A 27,133-nucleotide genomic window follows, 5' to 3' on the forward strand; every position below is an offset into this window, starting at 1 on the left:
TGATGCGACTGCCAAAAACCGTGTCCGAGCTGATGGGGCCGACCTGATTGGAACAATCGAGCTGGGATCGTGCTAGGTGACCTGAGAAGAAAGAACGGAGGTGGGACTGATGTCCCTGGGATAACTCCGACGGTCAAGTTAGTTTGGCCGTAGAAGGATATAGTAATAGTAGAGAATACTTGTGAGCGTACCTTGCGTAGTCTTGATAGCGGAGTATATATAGGACCGTTCGAGTTGTAGTTTCCTTATGGGAGTCAAAGTTCCCTTAGGGTTCGGAGTCTTCCTAGGGTTTCCCGCGGCGGCCCCTAAATGTTCGGAGACGGCGGCCCATTAAGCCCATCATAGGAGACCTTCGACATGCCGAGCTGGCTTTCTTAGGCCGAGCTGGCCTATGCCAGCCTCGAGGTACCTACTGCCGACCTGCCGCGTGTGGTCTACCGACCTGACACATGTCATGCGCGGATTTGCCCCACTACACTAGCCCCCCTTGAGTCTAGAGTCACCGAGGGGTCGCGTGAATTTAGACCAAATCTCGAGGCGTCAGGTCTGCCAGGGATGGGACCCACGATCCCACGACCGTGCACCTTGTACGGATAACCGCCACGCATGCTGTCATAACCGTCACGTCAGGGGTCACGTCCGCCCATGACGGTAGTTGTCAGCTCAAACGTTTTCCAAGGTGACGGTTTCTCAGCAATAAATTTTGAGATTTCAATTCGGGACTCTTCATCTTCCCGCCCTGGTGGCCTATAAATAGGCCCTACCAGACGTCACTTTCATGCTTCCTTTCTCATTTCTCCTCCTTCACAAATTTTACCAGCTCGCTCCCTGTCTAGAGAGTTCCAGAGTAGCGCCTTCCCTTAAGCACATATCAGCTCTTCATCCACTAGTAAGTCTTCTTTTCCCTTTTATGTCTTCTTCCTCCACGCACTCAGACATCACCAGCTCGGCACCTAGGCGTAGAGTAGTCCGACCTGCACCTATAGAAATAATCTCTTCCTCCTCTAGCTCTTCTTCTTCCAGCTCGTCAGAGTATCTACCTTCCCCCCTTCATTCTCCTGCTTTAGAGATGGACCAACCCACCCAACCTGTCCGGCCTGACGCTGGAGCTGCCGACCTAGGGATTCCCCTAGAGGTAACTCCAGCTCGGACCAGGGCGGGACCTTCCAGGGGGCCGGACATCGACTTCGGGGAAGTCGAGCTTATTCCCCCTATCCTAGACCAGGGAAGTGTCGACGAGCTGGTGGGGAGGTATGATATTCCCCTTCAGTTCGAGGCCAGGGCTGCCCGACCAGGGGAGTACGCTTGCCGACCTCCTTCTGAGTTTGTGGCTATCTACAGGGATCAGCTCATAGCTGGTCTCCGTCTTCCCATTCCCCAATTCCTTTACCAAATTCTAACCTTCTGGGGAATTCGTATAACCCAACTCGTTCCAAACGCCATCAGATCGATCCTCGGCTTTTTTATTATGTGCCGAGTCCTCGAAATTCCATACTCTCTAGACCTTTTCAGGTCATTCTTTCAGATGAAAGTGAGCGGGCCAGTTCATGGCTGGTTCTATTTTGCTCGCAGGAGCGGGGGAGAACTCCCAACCCGCGAGCTGTTCACGCACACCCCCTCTTCCATTAAGGGCTGGAAAGCTCAGTTCTTCTATGTGAAGAACACGGGTTTCCCTCCACTGACCTGGAGGGAGGAGACCCAGGTGTCCGACCCCATTCCTTCACCTCTTCCTGCGGCCGAACTGGACCTCCTGGTCAGCTCGGATGCTCGATTATCGGTGAAGGAATTTAGCAATGCCCAGCTCCGGTCGGCGGGGCTGATTCGAGCAGAGGTAAACGACCCTGCGCCTGACCTCCGACCTCTCACACCCGAGGAGCTTACAGCTTGTAATCCCTTTGATCTTCTTTTCCTTGCTTTCCTTTCTTTTCCTTTGTCGCACGAACTGACCCCTTTCTTTGCTCTCAGTGAAGAGGTTCTCCCAGCTTCTGAACATAGGAGGGACAGGCAGCTCGCGCGCGGCTACCTCGGTACCCTCCTCAGCTCCTGGTGACGTGGCTTCTCCCCCACCAGAGCCTATTCCCGCAGCTCAGTCTACCCCCTTGGAGGAACCCAAAAAGAAGAGGAGGAAGACCACTGCCAAGAAAGCCAGGACCGAGGTGACCACCTCGGTTACACCCACGCCCCAACCATCTCCTACTGGCGCTTCCACGGAGCACTATGGGGTCAACAGTGCGGAGCTGCAGGCCTCATCTGAGTCGCCCCCTTCGATGTGGCGGACGAGGAACATCATTCCTCTCAAGCCCCCAACCGAGCTGAGCACACATCCCCACCCACTCCATTTCTGCCCGAAGTGGGGGTTGTCGATGAATGACCGAGCTCAGTTTCCAGAGGCTGCTCGAGAGCTCGTCAAAGGTTCGGTGCTCCCACGCGACCATCACTTTATCCAGCTCGCATCCAACTCCGAGTTGCTGTCGCACTACTACCTGAGCGCAGCCCAGGTAGCTTCTTCACTTGGTACTTTATTAGTATCCTTAATCCATAGACTTCTCATAGTTGGACCTGCAGCTCAACGTCGCCGGTGCCGAGCTGGCTCAGCGATATGAAAACATGGGAGAGAATCTCTCCCAGGCTGATGCGGCCAAGAACAAGCTGTCCAGTCAGCTCGAAGCGACCGAGGCAGAGCTGGAGGCAACGAAAAAGCAGCTTGCCGACTCCCAGGCCGCCTGCGAGCTTGAGAAGAAAAAGTCCACCGAGCTGACTTCCCAGCTAGAGAGTGAGCAGAAAAAATCAGTCGAGCTAGTGGAAGCGGCCAGGACGGAAGGGCGCCAGCTAGGCGTTCGAGATTTTAAGAAGTCCGAGGCCTTTATGGATGATTTGGCCATCTTGAATGGCCCCGTCCTGCAGCTGGGCTACACCAAGGCCATGGCGGATGTTCAGTCTTTGAATTTGCCGGGCTTTGACCTGAGCAGATGGCCTGATTATAATCCCCAGGCTGCTGACCAGATTGACAGACTCGTCACGGGCTACTCCAATGGGCGCGACCTGGCTGCCTTGGTCGCCAACCCTGCCTTGCCTGCGACCTCCCCTGAGCAAGAGCAAGAACAGCAAGGGGAGAACTAGAGATAGTGACTTAGATAAGTCTATTAGACTCGGCCAGCTCACTTTTTGTATGGCCCCCTCGATGTTTTTCCTCTTTTTGAAATGAAATAAATAGCCTCTGATGGCCTTTCTCGTCCAACACTTGTAAAAATTTTCCTTTATTCAAAGTCTTTGGGTACATAAAAATATCTCAGCTCGGGCATTGAAACCGTTCTAATACGGGCCGAGCTAACTAATGAAGTGAAGATCAGACCTGTCCAGCTGATTACCTCAGCTCGGACAAACTATCAAGAAAAAACCTCAAAACTGAGTGGTGCCAAGATAGGCCCAACTAGATAAAGTGAACCAATAAATTGAACTAATAAAACATAGAGCCGACCTGTCCAGCTGAGCACTTCAGCTCGGGCAAGCCCCTAAAGGAAAAGCTTCAGATTTGAGTTGTGCCAGGTACGTGGAACTTCGCTTCCATCCTGGCGGGCCAGCCTACAATAACCCGCTCGGTCAGCCTCTTTTACCACGTAGGGACCTTCCCAGTTCGGATCCAACTTACCGGTGCCCACAACTCGGCTAACGGAGTTTTTGCGTAACACCAGGTCTCCTGGCTTGAAAGAAATGCGCCTTACCCTAGCATTGTAGTAGCGTGCGACCTGGCCCTTGTACTTAGCCATCCATATAGCCGCCTCTTCCCTTTGGTGCTCGACCAGGTCCAAATTAAGCCGCATCTCCTCATCATTGTCTTGAGCCACAAAGTGTTGCACCCTACCTGAGGGTACCCCAACCTCTGCTGGAATCACCGCTTCGACCCCATATGTTAGGATAAATGGGGTTTCCTGGGTGGCCGTCCGAGGTGTTGTCCGGTAAGCCCATAGTATGGTGGGTAGCTCCTCCAGCCAACTAGTTCTCACGGACTCTAATCTTGTCCTCAAGCCATGCAGGATGGTTCTATTTACGTTTTCGACCTGCCCATTGGCCTGGGGGTGCCCCACTGAAGTGAAGTGCTGCTGGATGCCGAGCTCCGTACACCACTCTCGAAGAGATTGATCAGCAAACTGTCTGCCGTTGTCCGAGACGAGAGTCCTTGGTACGCCGAATCGACAAACTATGCTTTTCCAAAGGAACTTCTGAATAGACCTGCTGCTTATCGTGTTAAGGGGCTCGGCCTCTATCCACTTGGTGAAGTAATCAATGGCTATCACCAAGTGCTCACAACCCCCTGGAGCTCGGGGAAACGGCCCCAACAGATCAATTCCCCACTGGAAGAATGGCCACGGGCTGCTGAGAGGAATCAATTCCTGAGTGGGGGCGTGATGGATCGGGGCATGTAGCTGGCAAGACCTACACCTGGCTACCAGCTCGGCTGAATCTCTAAAGATGGTGGGCCAATAGTACCCTGCCAACATCCCCTTCTTGGCTAATACTCTCGGGCCGACATGGTTGCCGCAGATGCCCTCATGCAGCTCGCGTAAGACGTAATTACCTTCCTCAGGCGTCACACACCTCAACCAGGGCTGCAAGTAAGATTTCCGGTATAAAATTCCTTGTGTGAGTACATACCTCTGTGACTTGAGGAGGATCTTGCGGGCCTCCGTCCTGTCTGGTGGAAGCTCTCCCTGAGCTAAATACTGAATGACAGGATCCATCCAGGAGCTCACTACCTGAATGACCGCCGTGCTGACTTGGTCATATGCTCGGCTTTTAACCACCTCCACCAGTATTTCCCGACCTATGCCTCCTGCCGAGGTGGAGGCCAGTTTGGATAAGGCGTCCGCTCTCCTATTCTGGCTCCGCGGTATCTGCTCAAGCACAAACTGCTCGAACAAACCTTTCAATTCGTGTGCCTTCGCTACGTACCTTCTAAGCGTCCCCTCTTTGACTTCGTAGCTTCCCCACACCTGGTTCACTATCAGCTGTGAGTCACTATAGATTGTTATCGACCTGGCCCCTAACTTCCGGGCTATCTCCATCCCTGCAATCAAAGCCTCGTACTCTGATTCATTATTAGAGGCTCTGAAGTCAAATCTTAGCGCATAGGGCAGTTCTTCCCCCGTTGGGCTAATGAGGAGGAGACCTGCTCCGCACCCCTCTCTGCTCGACGCACCATCCACGTACAATGTCCAGGTGGGACCTGCTCGTTCCCCCGCCTCTGCGTCCTTCCTAGCCTGGATAGTATCCCCTGCCAGTTTAGCCTTGTCTGTTTTTCCAAGATTCCCGGCCTCGTCAGCATCTGCGGCCTGTCCGACCTTAGCTGCCTCCTCGGCCTCTCCGACCTTGGCAGTTCCTTGGGTCTGCTTGGCCTCCACTGCTTCTCCGGCCGGCCTATCCTTGGCGGCTTTCTTGACCTGCTGAGTCTCATCCGCTTCTCTGGATGGTCTGTCCTCGGCAGCTTCTCCGGCCTGCTGGGCCTCAGCTGCTTCTCCGGACGGTCCTCCTTCCGCTACCTGTGTGACCTGGGTGACCTCGGCAACATCTTCGGCCTGTAAGACCTCTGCTGCTTCTTGGGTCTGGACGGCCTTGGTAGTCTCGTGAGCCGGTAAAGCCTTAGCTGCCTGTCCGGCAGGTACTTCCTTACCAACTCCCCTGTCCCTCCTAGCCTGCATGTCATTGGCCTGATTGTCCTCCGCTTCGGGCGATCCAAAGGACACACCATCCGCTATGAAGTCTGCCAATGCTTGGGCTTTGATGGAGGTCCGGGGCTGGTATCCCAAGTCATACTCCGACAGCTCCACAGCCCACTTTACCATCCGCCCCGAAGACTCGGGTTTGGAAAGGATCTGCTTCAAGGGCTGGTCCGTTATGACCACTACAGGATGAGCTTGGAAGTAGGTCCTAAGCTTCCGAGCTGCGTGTACCAGCGCCAGAACATAGCGTTCTACCGCCGAGTACCTGGCCTCGGCCCCCTGTAGGGCGCGACTAACGTAATACACCGGCTTCTGCGTTCTTTCTTCCTCTCGCACTAATACCGCGCTAATGGCCCCTTCTCCCGCAGCCAAATAAATGAACAGGGTTTCCCCCAACTCTGGAGAGGTCAGGGCCGGCAACCGTGCGAGGTGGGCCTTCAGCTCATCGAATGCCCTCTGACACTCCAGGCTCCACTCGAACTGCCGATTAGCTTTCAGGGCCTTGAAGAAGGGCGCTCCCCGGACTGCCGATTTGGACAGGAACCTGTTCAAGGCGGCCATCCTCCCTGTCAATCGTTGTACCTCCTTAATATTTCGGGGAGGAGCCATGTCCATGATAGCCTTGATTTTGTCTGGGTTAGCTCTGACCCCCTCTTTAGAGATCATGTAGCCCAGGAATTTTCCCGACCTGACCCCAAAAGTGCACTTCTTGGGGTTTAGCCGCATTCGCGAACTCCGAAGGACCTCGAAGATCTCTCTCAGGTCGGAGACGAACTGCTCCTGGGTTCGGCTTTTCACTAACATGTCATCCACATAAACTTCTAGGTTCCGGCCGATCTGGTTTCTGAACAGCTTGTTTACCAACCTCTGGTAGGTTGCGCCTGCATTCTTCAGCCCGAATGGCATGGTAACGTAACAGTAGGTCCCATCCTCAGTGATGAAAGAGGTCTTCTCCTGATCCCCCTCGTCCAAAGCTATCTGATGGTACCCCTTGAAGGCGTCCAAAAAACAGAAGATCTCGTAGCCCGCTGTCGAGTCCACGAGCTGATCAATCCGTGGGAGTGGGTAACAGTCCTTCGGGCAAGCCTTATTCAGGTCGGTGAAATCCACACACATTCTCCAGGCTTTCTCCTCCTTCTTGACCAGCACCGGGTTGGCTAGCCAGGTAGGATAATAGACTTCCTTAACGATCTTAGCCTCCAGTAACTTACCCACCTCGCTCTTAACGACCTCCTTTCGCTCAGGAGCAAAATTCCTCTTCTTCTGCTTCACTGGTCGGACGTTGGGATCTACATGTAGCCTGTGAACTGCCAGTTCGGTGGGTATCCCAGGCATATCATCGGCACTCCAGGCAAAAATCTCAGCATACTCTTCCAAGAGAGATTCCAAAGAACTTCGGATCTGCTCACTCAGGCCGGCGCCGACCTTCACTGTGTGCTCGGGTCGGTCGGGCTGGACGGGTAGCTCGGCCAATCCCTCATCTGTCTCCAATCTTTCCCCTCTCTCCAGGGGTTCCCAGGATTCCAGACAAATCGTCTGAGCTACTAATTTTTCTTTGCCCTTAAGGGTGGCAATGTAACACGCCCTTGCCACCTCTGGATCTCCCAGCACCTCAGCCACCCCCTCAGAAGTAGGGAATTTCATACTGAGGTGCAAGGTGGAGCAAACAGCTCGGAGGGCGTTCAACGTGGGGCGTCCCAGGATCATGTTGTAGGATGACGGCTCCTTGACTACCGCGAAGTTTACCGGGATCGTTCGGCACCTTGGGGACACCCCCACCGTGACCTGAAGGGTGATCATCCCTTCCGGCCTCACTGGAGGACCAGCAAAGCCGATTAACGGAGTTCGAACCGGTACGAGCTGTCTATCTTCCAGCTGCAGTTCCTTGAAGGTCTTATAATATAGTACGTCTATGGCACTTCCGTTGTCTATATACACCTTCCTCACCTTGAAGTTACAGGTGATGACTTCTATCACAATAGCTTCATGGTTATTAGAGGCCAAAGGAACCGCGTCTTCAGGTCCATAAATTATTTCCTCATACATCTTCAATCGCTTGGCCGAGCTCTCCCCCGTGGGAGGGGGCGGTTGTGCCGCCGAGCTGCATGGCTATCTCCACCCGCAGGTCCTCCGGCAATAGTGTTAATCACCCCCGCCAGGTTCTGTATTTCCTGCTCGGGGGTTCGGCCACGGGGCCCCTGAGGCCGGTCCCGTAGGTAGCTTGGACGCTCCGACCTAGGCCTTCCCCGTTGTAGGTCAGCTCGTTCCTCTCGTACAAACTGCCCCAGATGGCCTCGTTTGATTAGTTTTTCAATGTCTTTCTTGAGATGACGGCAGTCCTCCGTATCATGACCCACATCACGATGGTAGGCGCAATACAGACCTTGGTCCCGTCGGTTTTTGTCCCCAGCTAAGGGCCGAGGAGGTCGGGATAGCCCCTCCTGCTCCATCACTGCGAGCACTCGAGCTCTAGGTGCCGTGAGGCCAGTCCAAGACTTGTCCTCTCCCATTGGGCGGCTCCTGGGGAAACGGTCATAAGCACTCTTCCTTCCCTGGTCAGGTCGTGCCCTCACCTGGTCGGCGCCCTTCCTGCGCCTATCATCCCTCAGTTTCTCTTGTGCGCTCTTAAGGCGATTTGCTTCCTCCGCGTTGGCCTTCTCATGGGCTCGGTCTAGCATCTCCCGAACTGACTTGGGAGGTCTCTCCACAAGCTCAGTGTAAAGCTTTTGCTTGCGCAGCCCATTGATGAAGGCTGCCATGACTACCTTATCGTCGCGATCTCGAACTTGAAGGGACTCATTATTGAAGCGTACCATGTATTCGCGCAAGGACTCCTCGGGCTTCTGTTGGATAGTCATGAGGTGCGCGGTGCTTTTGGAGTAGGCCCGTGAGGAAACGAACTGTGCAGAGAACTGCCGTGCGAGCTGGTTAAAAGAGCCGATCGACCTAGGGGGAAGCCCCTGGAACCACTGCCGGGCCCTTCCTTCCAGGAACATTGGGAAGGTCTTACACCTGACCGCGTCCGCAGCTGTCTGTAAGCGCATCTGCGTCATGAATATGAACAGGTGGTCCTCCGGATCCGTGGTTGCGTCGTAAGGCTTCATGTTTGGAATTTTGAACTTCGCGGGCAGTTGGTATTCCTCGATATCGAGCACAAAGGGGGAAGTAATATACCTGTCCGCTTCTGGGTCTAGAAGCAGGTCCAGTTCGTCCCGCACCTGTTGTCTCTCCCTCCGGGGGGAGAGATCTCCCCTGGGGAGCCTCCGGACGGGCTCCGGGTGTTCAGTTCGGGAGTTCTTGTGAGAAGGCTCCATGACCTCGACTTGCTCACGCGTGACTTCCCGGTGTGCCCGCTTGGCCCCAGTTTTGGTGGGACTCCCAGTTCGGGATTCTGACTGATCTGCTCCCTGATCCTTGGGCTCCTTGTCCTGATGACCTCCCGACTGCTCTTTGAGGTAGTTCATTATTGCCTCGAAGGTGGGCAGGTTTTCGGCCACGGTCTGAACCAGTTGTTCAGGCGGGATTCGTGAGGGCCCTGCCCCTCCTCCTCCGGGTGTTGGACCCCGAGAGGGGTTTTGGGAGCCATCACGCTCGGCCCCCTTGGACCCGCCCACATTTCTCTGCGACCTAGTTTTCGGCATGATTCGCAATGAAGTGTAACGTGCTTCCCACAGACGGCGCCAATTGATGCGACTGCCAAAAACCGCGTCCGAGCTGAGCTGATGCGGCCGACCTGATTGGACAAATCGAGCTGGGGCCGGGCTAGGTGACCTGAGAAGAAAGAACGGAGGCGGGACTGATGTCCCTGAGATAACTCCGACGGTCAAGTTAGTTTGGCCGTAGAAGGATATAGTAATAGTAGAGAATACTTGTCAGCGTACCTTGCGTAACCTTGGTAGCGTAGTATATATAGGACCGGAGAGGGATAGTTTCCTTATGGGAGTCAAAATCCCTTTAGGGTTCGGAGTCTTCTTAGGGTTTCCCGCGGCGCCCCTAAATGTTCGGAGACGGCGGCCCATTAAGCCCATCATAGGAGACCTTCGACATGCCGAGCTGGCTTTCTTAGGCCGAGCTGGCCCATGCCAGCCTCGAGGTACCTACTGCCGACCTGCCGCGTGTGGTCTACCCGACCTGACACATGTCATGCGCGGATTTGCCCCACTACAGATACATATATTTTAAATGAGAGAATTATAGCATTTAAATTCCTATTTCGTTTACAAATTCTATTTTAACTACCTAAGTTACAATTTACACAAAAAAAAAAATACTATTATGTTTTAGTATAAAGTGTGTAACTTTGTACCAGTTGTAGCAGCTATATTTGTAGTAATATGATCGTTACAAATTAATCTGACAATTATACATGTAACTGTCATTGACCAAAAAGAAAATGCCATACTAAAGCAATTTTCTTGATTTACTATTGAAACAAGAAAAATTAATACCACATGATTTTACAACATGAAAGAAAGAAGACATTTTTTCAAATTAATCATCCCCTTGCTTGTTGATTCCGTTTGGTTCCACAATCCTCAGAAGCTAGGTGATAAATAACCTGCTGCTTATATCTTAAATCAAGTGGTCATGTGAAAGCAGCAGTGATGTTTTTCCAAGCCTAGGCCAAGATCCAAACTTGAACAATTTCGCCACCCTGATTTAGGCCAAGCCATCTTGATATAGTTGAGCAAGGTTTAGACTGTGATGCTATCGTGAGTTCATCTCTGTTAAGTTAAAATGACATCCTATGCATGATGAAGAATTTGAAAATCCATATTCTTGAAGAAGCAGATTGCCTAGTTCAGTGCCTCTTAACGTCCCAATGGATCGATGAATTAGTGTTGCAGAAACCAAGCCAGTAGATGTTTATACGTAACAACCAGTAGATGGTCAAAAATGTTCGTTGATTGCTGAGCAGTACAGCATAGTCTTGAAAATGGCACTGCAATACACACAAAGAAAAGCAGAAACGGTGATAGGGGGCAACATTTTCTAGGCTACACTGAATGTTGTTAAAGATGGTTTTCTCATTCAAAAGATGATACTTCTTTTTGACTAAAGAACAAGCCAGATGGACCATCATCAGGCAACAAAGCTAGCCTCACGGGACTTTCAGCACCTTCTTCTGGCGTCAATAAACCAATATTGTGGCCCATGTCAGTTTTCACATAACCGGGATAAACACAAATCACTTTGAAACTAGGCAACTTCTTGGCAAGAATTCTTGTATAAGCATTCAGACTCGCTTTTGAGATTGCATATGCTAAAGGCCAGCCTTTGGCCCCATGGGGCACCTGCTTTCATGAAGTCTTTTAGATATTCATTCAGCACCTCATCCAAATAAATCAATGGTGAGGAAGTAGTTGCACGTTGCAACTATGGACAAAAACACCCAAAAAAGAAATCATATAGTTAAAGAAGCACATTGCATGTTCGAGTTCAATACCTCTAGCTTGCCTACGAGAGAAGAAGCATTGACAATGCTTGGGGATTGAGATGATTGGAGAAGAGGCAAGAATGCTTCAACCATTCTTTTTGGACCAATTTGTTTCCAAGCATTCCACTGACATTTCATATGTCTCATTGCATACAGCTTTCCAGTCAATTCGAGCTCCAGTTTCCTGTGCTGTTCAAAACAAATTAAACAGAAGTTAGCAAGGAAAACTAGTAATAGAGTTCGAAAATCCACAAGGTTGAAGAAAAGGTGAGGAATATCGCAATCTATAGATTTTGATACTTTGACGATTTTTAGTGTTACACTCTATGATACACGTACATGTCCTGTATGATGTCCAATGAGAGGACGCGTATCACACTTCTGCATCATTTAATAGCCAGTCTAAACTGTGTTTTTAAGGTGCGACTTACAGGCAACATAAATACTCACTAATGCTGCTCTTCGAACATCATGATCATGAATGTTTCCAAGAACCGCAGCATTATTCACCTTAAACCCAAAAAAATAATAATAAGGGGTGAATTCCATTAGGATCTTGAAGAAAAAATTTTAATTAACCAAAATTTCACTGGATTTATCATGTACCAAGACGTCAAGCCTTCCAAACTGGGTAAGCAACATCAGATGAATCTGTCACATCAAGCTTATAAAAGAGAGCAGTAAGCCCACCTGTCCCTTTGTGCTGGTGAAGAGCATCGAGTCCCTCTTCTCATCTCTTGCAGTCAACACCACTGTGATTCCATGGAAAGCTAATCCATTACAGATTGCAATTCCAATCCCTCTGTTTGCCCCCGTCACAACTGCATACCTAGCAAAAAGAACAAGATCCACTCCCCCCCCCCCCCCCCAACAACCAAAAAAAAAAAAGTGCGCATCTATATTGGGCACAGATTCTACAGGTGCCCATAATTTCAAATCTTGTCACTTTCATACATTTTGTTCAGAAGTAACCATGAAGTGAATGGATTTGAGAGATCAAAGAAATATGTTTTTATCATAATATACCAGGATCGAAAGGAAGAGCTACAAAGATAATCAGCAGAAATATTGCGCAATTGTATTTCAGTACTACCATGAGTACTTAATAAGTTCCAGCAAATAAGCAAAACATGGTCAATATAGTGCAATTGAAGTATAGTAATAAGTACCTTTTCTGGGTATCAATATAACCTTTAGTTGATTGTCCCATTACTTGATGCTGTAGTTTGGTAAGATGAGTTTATGAGGAACTTGGAGTTAGCCCAGTTATGGTGCTTGAATTGGCAGACTACAAAGCCTTCAAATACTTTATTTCCCGAGAGCAGGTGGCTTAGTAGTTGAATGGTGGTACTGTTAAAAGTATTTGGTAAGCCATTTTACTGTAAAGCACAATTCTTGAAGAATCTTTCAGTATTGTAAACTGTGATAGACTTGATAGTATATCATATTGATCTAAATCAATTTGGATTTGATCATATGATGCAAACTGTTTTTTATACTGCAACCTGCAAGTTGTTTGTGATTCTTCTCCACTCTTTTTGAATTATAGGATGTAACAAGACAAAATGTCATTTTGGAATGCTTGAGTTTTAAAATTTGATGATTTGAGTTTCCTTTCAACTTAATTAATAGAAAGCTTATAGAAACCGAAAGAGGAAAAAAAAATTCATGTTAATTCTGCTACTATGTACTATTTAACTCTACAAGTGTCATAACAAATCTAATCACGCAGGGTAATGCTGTCCTCAAGGCATCTAACAACAGAGGAAGTTGGATCTTATTCTTTCTTTTCAGGTAAAAGGGGCAAACTGCCCCAGGTTAATGCTGTGATCAGGTTAACGCGGTCCTATTAAACATTTCCCATGTATGTAAATGGATCTTATTCCTCCTTTTCAGGTATAAGGGGTAAACTGCCCCTGCATGACAGGCTATGACTGGAGAATAATTTGAGTTTGATCATTCAGACCCCCATCTGAAATGTTAAAGGTAAAAGACACAGTTTAACTAACCTGGGAACAAATGTTAATACACACATCAAGTGTCTCAGATAATGCATATTGAGCAAATAGTAGCCTTTGTCCATGAAAATTACATGGCATTGCTACTAATTGAAACAACATGTAACAACAACTAATCTTTTACGTACTACAGGTTCTATTATTGAAGGATAACTTTCATTCATTCAAGATATGTAAAAGAAGAAGCCAGAAGATCCATTAATAATTCACTAATGACATCAACAATCTATCTTTACGTAAAACTACAACTCAAAGCCTAGTGTTTGACTCTGGAGTGCGACATGAGACAAACTGGCTGGCAAAAAAGTACTATTTGATTAAGTGCCGCTGACTCTGAATCTACAAAGTAGTTGGTGCAAACTGAGATTAGGCACCATATGCTGAGCTTGTTTTAACTCAGAGGACAGTTGTTTTGACAGTGAATTGATACCTGGTGGAGTTCACTTCTGAGGAGGAAGAACTAATTGATATGCAGAGAACTCCAAGTTTACAATCTGAGCCCCGTTGTATTTCCTTCAATTGGGAATTACTAGAAAACTAGAATGTAAAAATTGAAGACAACATTGAAAAAACACCTGTTAGGTTTGTGCTTGGAAATTTAATGTCGAGGAAGGTACTCACTGAATTTGCACGTGCCATTGTTTTATTGTTTGCTATAATTGGCATGACTACGTGAGATGTACATATCAGGTTGTAGCAATTGTCTTTAAATGCTGTAACATGTCAAGCTGTCCCTGAATGGGTACTGGACAATTGAAAGAACACAACAATTTGCATGTTGAAATGCTGAGGAATCCATCCGTTGTACAGATACTTTAATTGTTTGCCATCCTACTTGCTTCTAAAATGATACCAATCAACATGTCAACCCTTTTTTCTGCATGTGTTGGCTGGTTGGAGTTGTTTTTCGAAAGGTAGACAATATATAGAACACCTTTCTGGATTAGACACGTGATGGTTTTCCACCGATGATGGTGCAGGCACTGTTATTGGACTTGCCGAAAACAGAAACTGTTTTAGAACAGGGAATGTCTTGTCAGAAATAGAACGCATCCTATCTCCTCAAGGTGTTGTGGGAAAGCGAAAGCACTTCCCATTGCCCAGCAAAACCCCACAGGAATCAGAGTTGAATCCCACTATGGAACACATCGGCACTAAGAGAAGTCAAAAGTTGGGAGAACTTGGAATATTCTTTACCACTGAATTCAATTATAATACAGGATGATCTGACTAGAAACTTCAGAAAGGCCCAAAATATATTAGTTGATACTCTCTAAAGACATATAATCAAATGTACATCAAAACAGAAATGAAGTGTAAACTCCTCCTGATTAAAACAGATATATATGTACAACTTCTTGACGATAGGAAGCTGTTCGAAAAATGGCAGCAGCTGAGAGCACGTTTGATAGGTGTAGTTCAGTGAAGCGCAAACAAACGAACTTGAGAATCGCAAATCCTCCAAACGATCAATCTAAATCTTCCTCTCCTCATCACGCAGGCTCACTGTTACGCTTAGTCCACAAGGAGCTCAAAGTTCGAAGACGCTCAAAGTAGTCCCCCATGGCAAGAAGGCCTCGAGCCGATTGCCGGATGGTTAAGATACCAGACATCTGCTGCAATGTTGCTTGGCGAAGATGATCAGCCTGTTTAGAGACAAAATCAAGCACGGTGTCTATCAAAAGGGAAAATATGTTTTCAAAAGTCTAAGTACCAGAGTGTTTGAATTCCTCTAGAGCAGCAAATAAACTCAAACATAATACAACATAGCATAAAGGACAAGAATTTGACAACTAGAAGTGAAAATTTTTCCTTTTGTTTCTTCTTTTCCCAAGTAATCAAGGGAGTTTAAAGCAAAGATAAAAGGAGTACAGGAGTTAATTTCCATCCATAATTTCTCCAGTCAGGAGCCAGCATCTCACGCAGTAAGAAGTCAATGGCTTAAGAAGCAGAAATTCAAGCTCAGAGTATAAAAGAATCACTATTAACGGTTTGTTACAAGGGATGGGAACTGGTGCCTAGAGTACTTTATAGTTATAAAACATCAGAAAGATGAACTCAGATTCCATCAATTACCTGCTTCACAAATCTCTCTAGAGCTTCCAAGTTCTCTATTGCAGCTTCCATCTGTGGGTAACTAACTTCCCTGAGCTGAGCACGGCAAACTGACTCCGCCAGAAATTGATGCAGTTTATCCATTCCCTGTGATAAAGCATCCTCTGCTTGCTGACATGCATGTGTAAGGTGGTACACATTCAAGACTTGCTCATCTGACAAAGGCTGGATGTGTTGCGAGAGAATCTGTACTTAAAGAAAGATTGATAATATGCATCACATATTTAACCATGCAAGAGATAAAGAAAAATAAGAATCATATAGGGCCTAGAATCATACTAAATTTGCTCCCAAAAAAAAAAAATCATGCTAAGAATGTGAAAGAGACCTCCATACAAACACAATAATTTCAAAGAAAATTCATCATTTTGTAGCGGAACAAAGATGAGTTTTTGCGTGATTTAGTTGCTCGTTTATACTTAAACAAGACATGTTATTAGGACTCTGGTGAGTTACTTTCTGAGCTAATGCATCAACCCTGAGTTTCCCAACTCAAATTTGGAATCCACTGATATCTACCTGATCTTAATCAAAGAAGAATGAGGATATTACATGACAACTGAGTTGGAGTTTTATAATTACCTTTAGAAGATCCGAAGGGCGGAACCCCCCAATCCACAAGAATAGCCGTTCAACAGATGTCTTCCACATTCCGGACATGAGATAAAAGACATCAGCTTTGGCAGCTGTTTCCTTCATACGAAAGAGGTCAAAATAATGGTTAATGCCACCATCAACTAGTAGACGTAGCTCTTCTTCACTGATGTGAGAATGCAAAGCATTCCTTAGTTCATTAACTTGTCTATTTTGTTCTTCCACCCAGCGTCCGTACTCCACTTCAAATGCGGCACTTCCTGCAGGTATAACATGGAGGCTCACTTAAGGAAAGTAAACTTGACCCAAGTGTACAACCAGAGAGCAAAGGGAGTTTGTCATTGGAAAGGGTGAATATTGTCCTAAAAACCAAATGAAACAGTAAAAGTTTCTTAAAGAATGAAATAAGCTGCAAGCTATATCATGTGTTAGGCATTCTCTCAAGCTCTTCACTCATTGAAATAATTAGTTTCAATCAGAGGTCAAGTACAAATTAAAATCTTCTAATTTTACCCAATGCCCATTCACAAAATGAGACCTTCAATTTACATGTCAAATTAAGCAATGCCTGGAGAACTGGAAAGTGTAAACTTAGGTTTGATATGATTAGGATTTTCTGGTATGAATCTTAAAATTCTTCTGTGAAATGTTAGTCTATTTAAAATGACACATAGTGTTTACTCACAACTTCAGTCCTTAAACTTTGCCATGTCCCTTAATTCTATTGGATCACATTTTTGCGAAAATTATCACCAAAAGTTCTTTTATTAATCAAGAATCCTTGCCATATAGAAAATTTAGGGGTACTTTTCTCAGAACTGCATAAGTTACACTTGTGTTCTCAATTTGATCATGGTTCATCTCCAAAGTAGATACTTAAAACTGACAGGGCAAGGTAAAATAAGTTAAATATCAGGGGGATAATTAACCATTACAATTTGAAGTAATTAGCATGAAATGAGTATTACAAAAGGTAGTTCAAGCAATACTCGACATAAACCACCGTTTAAGTTATCATCCACTCCCTTAAACAAGATGACTACAAGGAATGTGAAATATGAATCTTGCTTGGTTGAAAAAGTGAATGTTAATAGGAAAACAAAATCAGAACAAAGCTAAATTACAATTACAAAGTACCAAACAAGGAAGCTATTAACAATTTCTGCTTATCAAGCATAACTCAGAATCCATCAAGTATGAATTCACGTGGAATGTCAGTAACACATGTAATACCACCTGGTTGATACTAACAATTTAGCAAGATAGTTTCTAAGAATAGACCCACAAACCTGAGTTTAAAGCTCCAGAGCAAGTTAACTGACTAATATCTAATCCACCAGCTGCATACAAACCCTGAACCAAATTCTTCAGAGGATTAGAAAACTTATTGTGCTATATCATAGAAGCAATTTTAAAGAAAAACTAAAGGACACAAAAAGATGAAGATTTCTTTCTACCTGTTGTCTAGCTCGATCAAGTTCTTGTTCTAACTGCACCAGTCTAAGTCTACTGTTTTCTAACTGTTGAACATATGCCTACAAAAATTATTGCAGATCACTAAGTACATGGTGGTTTGGATATTACGCAAGATATTTAGTGACAACAATGTTTTTCTTTTGGTAGATATTATATAACCCAATCAATATAACAATGATTACATGGCACCTATAATAGTATTCCTGGCAATTTACCTTCTTGCGTAAACGGCTTTTACGAGCAGCCTCACGATTTTGGGCAAGACGTCTCAGTACCTGCGAGACCAACTCAAGCTCCATTACCAATGTTTCATACAGTTCAGAAAATTCAAACTCATTGAATACACTGTGGCTCAGAATGCAAAGAAAAATAGAAACTCGTGCACAGCATATATTTGGAGATTCAAGCTACAATAAAATTGTAAAGCAATTTCCTTCTCATCCGGAAAATGGTTAGAAGTCCTCATCAATAGCTAAAATGGTTTCTGCCACTCTCCCATTAGTCTATGTCTTCCTTTCATTCAAAGTATTTAATGTTATTGTCAACAGAAGAAAGACAAAATTGTACACCAGCAAGCCAAGACTAATTGACATCCACCCGAAAGAGGACACCCAATCTGCCTGCTGACCAAGGTGAACTTTAAGAAAAAATGTTGTTTGCAGAGTATATAGTTGGTCAAGGGGGAAACAGTTAGAGGATGCCAGTATTTATCTTAGGATGGTCCATAAGGCACTTCATAGAGTTAAAAAGTCCACATCCATCACGCTAAGAGTTTCATATACATCTTTTGTTATGGTAAATTATCTGCTATAAAGAAATTGTCGAAGGGAAAAAAAAAGATAAAGTATGGACAAAAATCAGAGCATCCTTGCAATCAAAACATGTCTCCACATGCCAGACTATGGAAAGTGGGGGAATTCTTTGAATGTAGAGACTTACTAGTCATAGTAACCGTTTAAGATGCAGGATAGACAATATGAACTAATGAGGTTGCTAGAACATTGCAAAATCTTTACCTTATCAACAGGTTTACTAGCTTCTTGATCGTATTTGCTAGGAGTCCCTAATGTTCCATGTGAAGTGTCCTCTGACTGCGCAATTGATTTTAAAACTCAGACAAAATGGGAAACAATGCATAGCCAAAGAAATAAATAGCAAAGACAGATAAAAAGTCACCTGGTTATCTAGATTGGTTTCAACCTGTAGAATCGTGGAAGCAGATGCATTGGGACACCCATTACCTTTGAAATCTCCCCACATGCCAATTGGATGCATTGGTTCATACAAGCCCATTCTCCGTGAGGCAACATATTGGGTCGTTGTAGAATGCATTTTTTATGTATTCTGATGTAAAAAGCACTCAATCAGCTACTACAATTACGAGATTCAAAAGGGAAAGTTATCAAGAATAACATGAAAAAGAAAAGAAAGAAAGAAGTGTCAGCCATTCAGGGAATCAAGTTCAAGGTAACAATCATATTTGGTGATCTCGCCAGTCACTGCCCCTCAAACAAAGGAAAAATAAATAAAACATACAACCCAAAGACAAGAAAACCATGATTCATAAAAGAAAGGAAAGCATCTCTGTCACTGAAAGTTTTGAGTGTTTGAGTTCAATCTCGTGTCCAGTGTCATTAAGCCAGTAAGGGCATATCCGCAATATCATATGAGCTTTTCTCCAAATATGTGATTCTACAACATGCATTTCATTCAACCACACTGCCTCAGATAATACAAAAGTTTCTAATAGACAAAAAAAAAAATCTGGTATTCTATTCAAAAAACAGAAGTTCAAATTTTTGTTCCACTATCAACAGTTTATTTTCCTCTAGCTGTCTTCTACATCAGAATGATGAAAGTGAATTCAAATTCAGTGAAGACTATCCATTCAGAATTCAATTTTCACAAGTCTTCACAGAATAGGTTAACAGCCTCAACAAAAGCATCTAACATAGAACTAGAAATCAATTTCTGTTGCACATAGCAGTTGAGTTTGAGGAGAGAATCACAAAATTACAACTCATTCCCATTTAATTATACCTTGAATACTTATTGTTTAGTCAAAATTATAAAGAAAGAAACAACCTTGAGAATCAACATACTAAGCTCGTAAAACAGAAATACTTGGATTACCCACAAGCTTAAATCCCCAGAAACAAACAATTAAGAACTCATAAATCAGGAGTCCACAAGCTATAAACATTGGAACTTGAGCCCATAAGCAACAAATACACCAATAACCATCCAAGAAAAATTATGTTTACTGAAGAAAAAGGAAGAAAGATTAAAACACTACAAACTGCAACAACAGTTGCAACCCCAGGGATAAACGAAACAAAAACGAAAGCCACCCCCACCAAAATTTTCAGAAACCAAGAATTTATCACGATATATGAATAAGTATCCAAGAAATTCGTCACTAAACAAGAATTTTTTTCTTACGAGTACGTTGACATACTTAAAAAGACATATGGCAACTAAATTGATTAAACCCCAAGGAACAAAAACCAATCAACAGTCAATAGAAACTGTTCGGATTCACCCTTTTTTCAGCTCTTTTATCCCTTTTTCCACTTATATGACTTGTGGCAACCAAAGAAGAAATAGGAAATGAAGAAAAGAACCTTTTTGATGAAAAGGGTCTTCAAGAAACAACTTCTTTTCCCGCTCAATTTGCTTTTTCACACCAAAACAGACTTAACTGAAATTCATCAGTCTTTAATTCACAACTCTCTGTTTTCTCAAATACCCTTTTTCCCTCTGACTCTCATCTCCCCATTACTAGCTTATTGGAAGAGTTAGAAGAAGAATCAAGTGCAAACAGAGCAGTCTTTTCAGACTCCATATTTAAAATGATATATTATAAAAATATTTACAAATACTATACACAAAAATATAGTTGCAAAACATCAGAGTGACATGTAGAGAACTGTTCTTAGGTTGATTTATACGTATAATTGGGATGATTGATGTTTGTTTTAATGTGTGTTGTGCGTGAAACTGTGGGACAGAGTGACATCGTGTGCTACAGTTCTTGAAGAAGATTAGAAATTGATAGAGTGTCTGTTTTGAGTTGAGTTTTGTCTGTCATATTTCCACTATCAAACAACAGTGATTTTGTGTTATGTGGAAGTTGAGTCTGCGCACCAGGTCACCCTCAATTCCTTTTCTTTTTCGTTTTCTTTTTCTTTGTTTTCCTTTTTGTTTTATTTTTTCATGAATTAGAATTTTTTTGATATTAACCCAAGATCTTTCAACAGAAGAAATCAGAATTAAATCACTAACCCTTAATCCCAGGTATATCTCAAAAACCGGCAACTCTTGAGGCCACCCAGGAAACTAATAATCTAACCCCAAACCCCCCCCCAATGATCGATGTGGGATTTTTGGAAAGGCCAGTAAAGCCACTGCTACTAAAGGTGTACTAACCCCATGACACTCAGAACCCTCTCCATGTTAAACCAATCTACTAAAGGTGTATTAACCCAAGATCTAAAGTTAGTATAAAATATTATTGGTGTCACTAAAAGTTTGTGTAATATTTATTCAAATTAGTACGTTTTAGAATTATATAAATTTTTTATCAATCTTTTTTATACAGGCGAACAAAAAATTACGACAAACACACTTATAATTTTCTAATGAAAACTTCTAATTTCCACTTAGATGGAGATAGGAAAAGCTAATTAATTCTTTTCAAATTTAGTGTTCATATAGTCATCTGGATAACTTGAAATAATGAATATCATTTACCTTATAGCAAACTGAAAATGCTTTTTCATGGTTTCAAAAAATTATAGTATTTTTTTTTCTAAATAATTCAGAAACAGTTACTTAATAATATATTTTTTGAAAGTCCAAAATACATGTGACGCATACTTTTTACCTTAAGGGCAGAAGTTCCATTTTAAGAATGTTCATATATTAAGAGTGGCATGACGTGAATATTGTTTGGGAAAAAAAAAAAAAGAGAGAGAAACAAAAGTTTGTTAGGATTGTACGGTACGCGCGCGGAAAGCAAGTTGGGCTGCGGGCTTCCGTATTTCTAGTTGTCGTAATTTTAAATGGTGGTTGTAATTTCGCGCGAAGTTACCAGTGATGGTGATGGAGCGTGTAGCGACGCTCCCAAAATCGCCTGAAGAATCAGAAATCTTTCCGAGTGCGAGTTAGTAAATAGGGATAATTTCAGAAACCTCCTCTAAGGTTTCTAATAATTTCACTAGCATCCCTTCAAGTTTGTAAAATTATAAAAACCTCCCCTAAAGTTAACGTTATAGTAACAAATTAGTTCAAATAAAAAAAATATTAAAAAAGTATTTCAAGGAGAGAGATGAAATTTTTATTCCATAACTACCCCTTATACATGTATATAAACTATATTAGTAAAAATATGAAAATAATTAAAAATTAGAAACAACTAACACACATGTTTCACTATTCAAAAAATTCACATTCAATACATTAGATAACACAAATAAACAATAAAACTAAACTAATGATCACAAGATTCAGTAAAACAGACCAGTTATCGCTCTTAACATTAAGTTTACTACGATTCTTGTGATTTTGAACAGAATGAATTTTTTAATTTTGCCTTTATTTTTCCTTCTTTCTCCTTTACTTCCACGAAATTACTTTACAACTATTACAATTTTAAGAGTTTCAAAGAAAATTTTCTCACGAATAATCTTCTTTTACCTTGTTTTTTTCCTTTTATCAAGGCCCTTCTTGTCACATTATGTACAACTGATTTTTTTAATCATTATCAAGTTCTATCAATCACAAAATAGCATCATTTGTAATATCAATTGGTCTTATTTTATAATTGCAAGTCACTGTTCATCAATAAAGAAATCTCAATAGTTATTTTTGTTAATTAGTTATTAATAATTAATAAGTGCTCTAATTATTCAAAATTGTTAGATATTAGTTTCTATAAGACATAATGTCTTAGGGTATATAAGTAATTTTCCCCCATGTAATGTAAATAATTGAGCTCACAATTCTACTAAGGGAGGTAAGTGAAATGTATAAACCTTAAGGGAGGCTAGTGAAATTGTCATAAACCTAGGAGAGGTTTTTGAAATTATCCCTAGTAAATAACTTGTCCGAATTTTTTTTTGTTTTTTTAAGTGTGAGCTAAACACTTAGGATTACCTTACCGAGGAAAGCTAATCATTATTATGCTGGTAGCAAGTAATTTAAGGAGAAGCACAATCAACACTAAAGTTCAATAATAAACAAATAAGTCCGCAAGGAGCTGTTGTCACAAAGACTTTTACATATTTTTCTGAAATGGAAGTTAAGGATTCGACCTTCGTCTCTCATTATTTTTCATTAATATGTGGCTTCTCAAAATTCCAACAGGTGTATAATGCACTTATTTAATTCGATGATAATTTAGTCAGAGAAATAGTATAGAAAGTGATTTTTGATAAAAATAAATAAATAAACAAGTCCACAAAAAATGGAATAAAAAATTCACATTTAGTGAGTTTTTTTTTTTTTTTTGGTAAGAAATAGATCGCGAGACTTAAACCTAGAACATTTACTTTTATGATCTCAATTTTAATAAATAGATCAAACCTCTCTGAAAATCAAAGATATCTAATCAGTACCCTTGGACCTTGAGGATTGAATACTATACACAATTTTGCATTTATAATTGACATTTTATAGATACAGTCTAACTTACATTTATACACTTTTTTAAATTTAAAACTTTATATTTCAAAAAAGGTAACACTGGAAACCCTTTTTAATCAGAAACATGAAGACTTTCACTAGATAAAACTTACTAAATAAGTGAAACTATGATTGGCCTCCAGCATTTCTGATTTCTCACACTGCAATGTTTTAGTTAAAGAAGAAAACAACCTACAAAGGTCATGTGACCTTCCTTGTGAGGAAATAGACTGATTTTGACAAAGAGAAAATTGTACATTTGTTCGTAATGTTTGGGGTGAAAAAATATATATTTCTCCTTGTCAAAATCAGTGGCAAGTTTTTGTAGTTACCTTGAAAAGAAAGCACTTCTTTCTAGTAGGAAAATGCTGAGCATCTCATATGAGAAGACGTCAGGAGAATTTAACTTATCATACATAAAGATATGCAACTAACATAATCACCAACTTAGTCCAGTATCAAAAGAATATATGTAAAGAAAGAATTTGAAAATGGGGTCTCTTCCCACTTTTTAGATTCTTGCACACTATTTACGCATTAAAAGAGTACAGCAAATTTTGTGCATGAAAATGAGTCGTCAACAAGTTGTTATTTTGTGCACAGGATTTTGAAATCAAGGTTGCCAGCTTTTATATAAAAATTGCCCCAAAAAGTTTAAAGCGGGTAAAAAAATCCATGCAATGTATGTCTGTGGTTTTTCGCAAAAAAAAAATTTACGTTTTCGTTAAACACATTTATCTTTATCTATATGTGTGTCCGTTATTTGGTGTACGTGTTTCCAATTACCTAGTTAAATATTTTCTCGAATTTGCATGGAAGTATATATGTGATGACGTGTAGGTATGCTAGTATTGATTATCTCCTCCGAACATTCTTTTCTTAGCCAAAAGGGAAATGAAATTTTGTTTCAACAGTTCCAAAAGCTATTTTACTAATATTAACTCTATTCTTGAGTCTTGACTTGATCCTTTAAAGTTGGATTCCAATTGCTTGTGTATATTTATTATATGTGTGGTAGAATATGGCTTTTTATGGAATACGCTTTATATATGTTGTTGGAGGAAATCAGAGGTTTGTAGAGAATATCTTGTTTTTTTCTCTTCTTAATTAATTGATGCACTCAAAAAACATATCAAAGTGCTGGATTTCGGAGGAAAATACGATGGTGCCACTTTTCCACTAATCTTTCTCAAGTAGAGTCTAAAAAATGTACGACCCGGCCCTCAAAAGTTGATTGTCCCATTAGGTCTAAGAATCTTTGTACATTTTACGTTATCCATGCATGGTCCTCTCTGATGTTGATGAAATAAAGCAAGCAGATTTTGGACAGTACTAATCAATTAAGCTAATTCCGATCCAGCCTTCTTCCTCTTCTTTTTTTTCTTTTCTTTTTTTGTTTCTTTTTAATTGTTTGGCTTTTGCTTTATGGGTAAACGAATATCAAAGCTGTTTAGTCATTAGTTTTGTCCATGGGTAAACTTATACTTTTTCCACACAACCAGGTGACCCTTTAGATTCTCTAGGGACATAATGGATAATCTCAACTTATAGGTCAAGTTGGCACATTGTACCTTTTACTCTTTTCTTCCTAAAAATTATATTGCAAAAGAAACCACATATGCTAGTAATTCTCAAGGGTTTTCCAAGTATGGAATTAGACGTCTTTTCGCTTATCATTATACGTAAAATTGATATAATAGAGAAGGCAAATTGCTGCCATATATGGTTTAGGATAAGACAAACAAAACAACTTAATACTTTTGGTGGGAATTAGGGATATTTCATTTTTCTATTTTCTATCTTTTGGTTTGTTATAACGTTAATTGATTAATAAAGAAGGTACACATAGCCACATAATGAGGAAGATGAGAAGCATGTTCCGTTAATGGGCTTGATGTGGTTAGGTAATAAATAAAAAAAATTATGAAATATAAAGTGTAAAATAAGAGTAAAATATAAAGTGTAAAATTTAAAATTTACTCCTGTGTCATGCATCCAACTGTAATAGTATATATACTGACTGACAGTGTATATAAAAATTACTCTAAAGGTAAACCCTTCAATACTTACCTAGGCTCCACAGGATTTGCGCTTGTCGCTTTCATTCACTTTTTGCATCAGAAAAATTACTTAGATATGCATGGTGACGTGGGTTTTTATGAATTTCCCATATTGTTGTTATGGAAAGAGAAATGTTTGTATGAGCTCCTACATTTCCTTTTCTCAAATTTTTGAAATGAGAAATAAATTTAAAAAAAGTGTCTACATCCAGAAAAGGGTCAATAAATGTAAATGCATATGTTTAAATGGTAAGGTTAGGTGTATATTAAATCTACTAATTAGTGCCTATTTGGCATCCAACGCAAACTCAACATAAAATAAAGGTCATTCAATAAAAACGTGTAGTGTAAGCATTGATTCTTGAATTCAAATATCGAATAGTATTATTGTAGAATGTAGTCTTAATTACTATATATGAACAATTATGTTGATTTTAGAAGCCGAGTTTCTATGTGATGCACGCGTTTTAGCCAATAATAATATGCCCCATGGTAGATTGGAATTCTATACAATTGCGACAACTAATTTTATTTTTTTTTGTCAATTGTCATTCCTACTCCTACTTCTACTCTATCTACGAGGGAGGCTCAATTGAGTCTATAGGGACCGATGGAGACAGAATCACTATCGGACCAGACGGATGCACTACACAAGAGCAATTACAAAAGGTCTTTTTGACAAAGCCCAGTTGATAGTATTTAACTTGAATTTAGACGAAATAAGATCGATTGTTGGGCAGTCAAAATCCGGCGGGGTGAGAATTTAGCATGCACACAAGAAGCAACGGAGACAAGGCTTGTCCCTCGTTTCGTGTCACCTCCGATACTCAAGTTAGGCTCACCTCTCTAGTGATCTTTTTAATTGTATCTTTAAAAAGTGGATTTGACATGATTATTTCGTGACTATCTACAACCTTAATCACCTCTCTAGTTTTGTCAAGCGTTAGAGTGTTAATACGAGTCAAATCAGTCATATTACGATCTCGAAAATTTGACATGATTACTTGATAGCTATCTGCGATTCTAGTGCCTCTCTAATTTGTCAGGTATTAGAGTGCTGTTAAATACGAGTCAAATTAGTCATATTATTATAATCTCGAAAAGGATATTTCGAGAATCGATCCGAACAATCAGTTTGGAACTCCTACGAGCCCGATCCAAAATCATGATCTGGATATTATGTTTGATGAGTGACAAAAATTTATTGTAATTTAACTTAACGTGTGTTGGTGCATAAATTATGCTCCATAAGAGTTCCAAAAGTCCCCCATGGACAGGCTACTGGATTCACTGGTGCCCAGAGATTACGTTACTCACTTTGAAAAAAAATTGTCCAACGTACATAAGATTGACATCCCAAGTGGACATTTTCCTTGTCTTTTTGGTCGACGTTTTCTTGGTGCAGGTCGGTCCATTTGTGAATTCTTTAACGACTCTAAAAGTGAAGAACATTTTTTTGCAACTTGACTTTGCGTACAGCTTTTGGGTAAAGACACATTTCTATGTCTCTTCGGAGTCTCAAGTATTGCATAAAGAATAGAAACTTCTGAACTAACAATCATTCCCCTGTTTTTTTTTTTTTCTTTCCTCCTTCCTGTAACGCAACTGTGATGCTGACGCAAGAAGTGTCTTGCAGCTTTATTATGCTGAAAACTGAAAGATGTTAGAACTTTTAAATTACCAATTGAGTGGGATTATGATTGAGTAATGATGATTTAGCCCACATAATTAATATTTTGACTTTGTGTTTGATCATAGTTGATAATTCATTTGAATGACTCCATCAACCATATAAGAAAATGTTGGTTTTCATAAAAATTATTTACGTGAAAAAAGATTCTTGACATAATAGACCTAGCTAGCATATAATTAATAATTCACGATTACTTTAATTTTTTAGGGAAAAGCATTTTTCGTAACACATTTGATGTTACATGTGTTTATAAGACAAAGGCCTTGCTTTCAATTGTTTGTGGTCGAGTAAAAGTTGATTTTTGAAAATCAGAATAAAAACTACTAAAATAGATGTTT

At 41.9% G+C, this 27,133-nt stretch overlaps 1 protein-coding gene and 1 pseudogene across 1 annotated transcript; both read right to left on the reverse strand.

Moving 5' to 3' along the window:
* Positions 1–10,744: 10,744 nt before the first annotated feature.
* On the reverse strand, positions 10,745–13,811 carry LOC113776739 (annotated as a pseudogene).
* Positions 13,812–14,399: 588 nt separating this feature from the next.
* On the reverse strand, positions 14,400–20,359 carry LOC113778096 (TGACG-sequence-specific DNA-binding protein TGA-1A-like). Its single transcript, XM_027323371.1, has 9 exons — positions 19,982–20,359; positions 18,534–18,701; positions 18,374–18,448; positions 17,573–17,632; positions 17,339–17,416; positions 17,171–17,234; positions 15,870–16,141; positions 15,249–15,473; positions 14,400–14,818 (listed from the first exon to the last, which is right to left on the reverse strand). The coding sequence occupies exons 2-9, from the start codon at positions 18,687–18,689 to the stop codon at positions 14,666–14,668; spliced, it is 1,083 nt and encodes a 360-aa protein (XP_027179172.1). The 5' UTR covers positions 18,690–18,701; positions 19,982–20,359; the 3' UTR covers positions 14,400–14,665.
* Positions 20,360–27,133: the final 6,774 nt, after the last annotated feature.

The sequence above is a fragment of the Coffea eugenioides genome, chromosome 7 (genome assembly GCF_003713205.1).
Source record: "Coffea eugenioides isolate CCC68of chromosome 7, Ceug_1.0, whole genome shotgun sequence".
Lineage (NCBI taxonomy): Eukaryota > Viridiplantae > Streptophyta > Magnoliopsida > Gentianales > Rubiaceae > Coffea > Coffea eugenioides.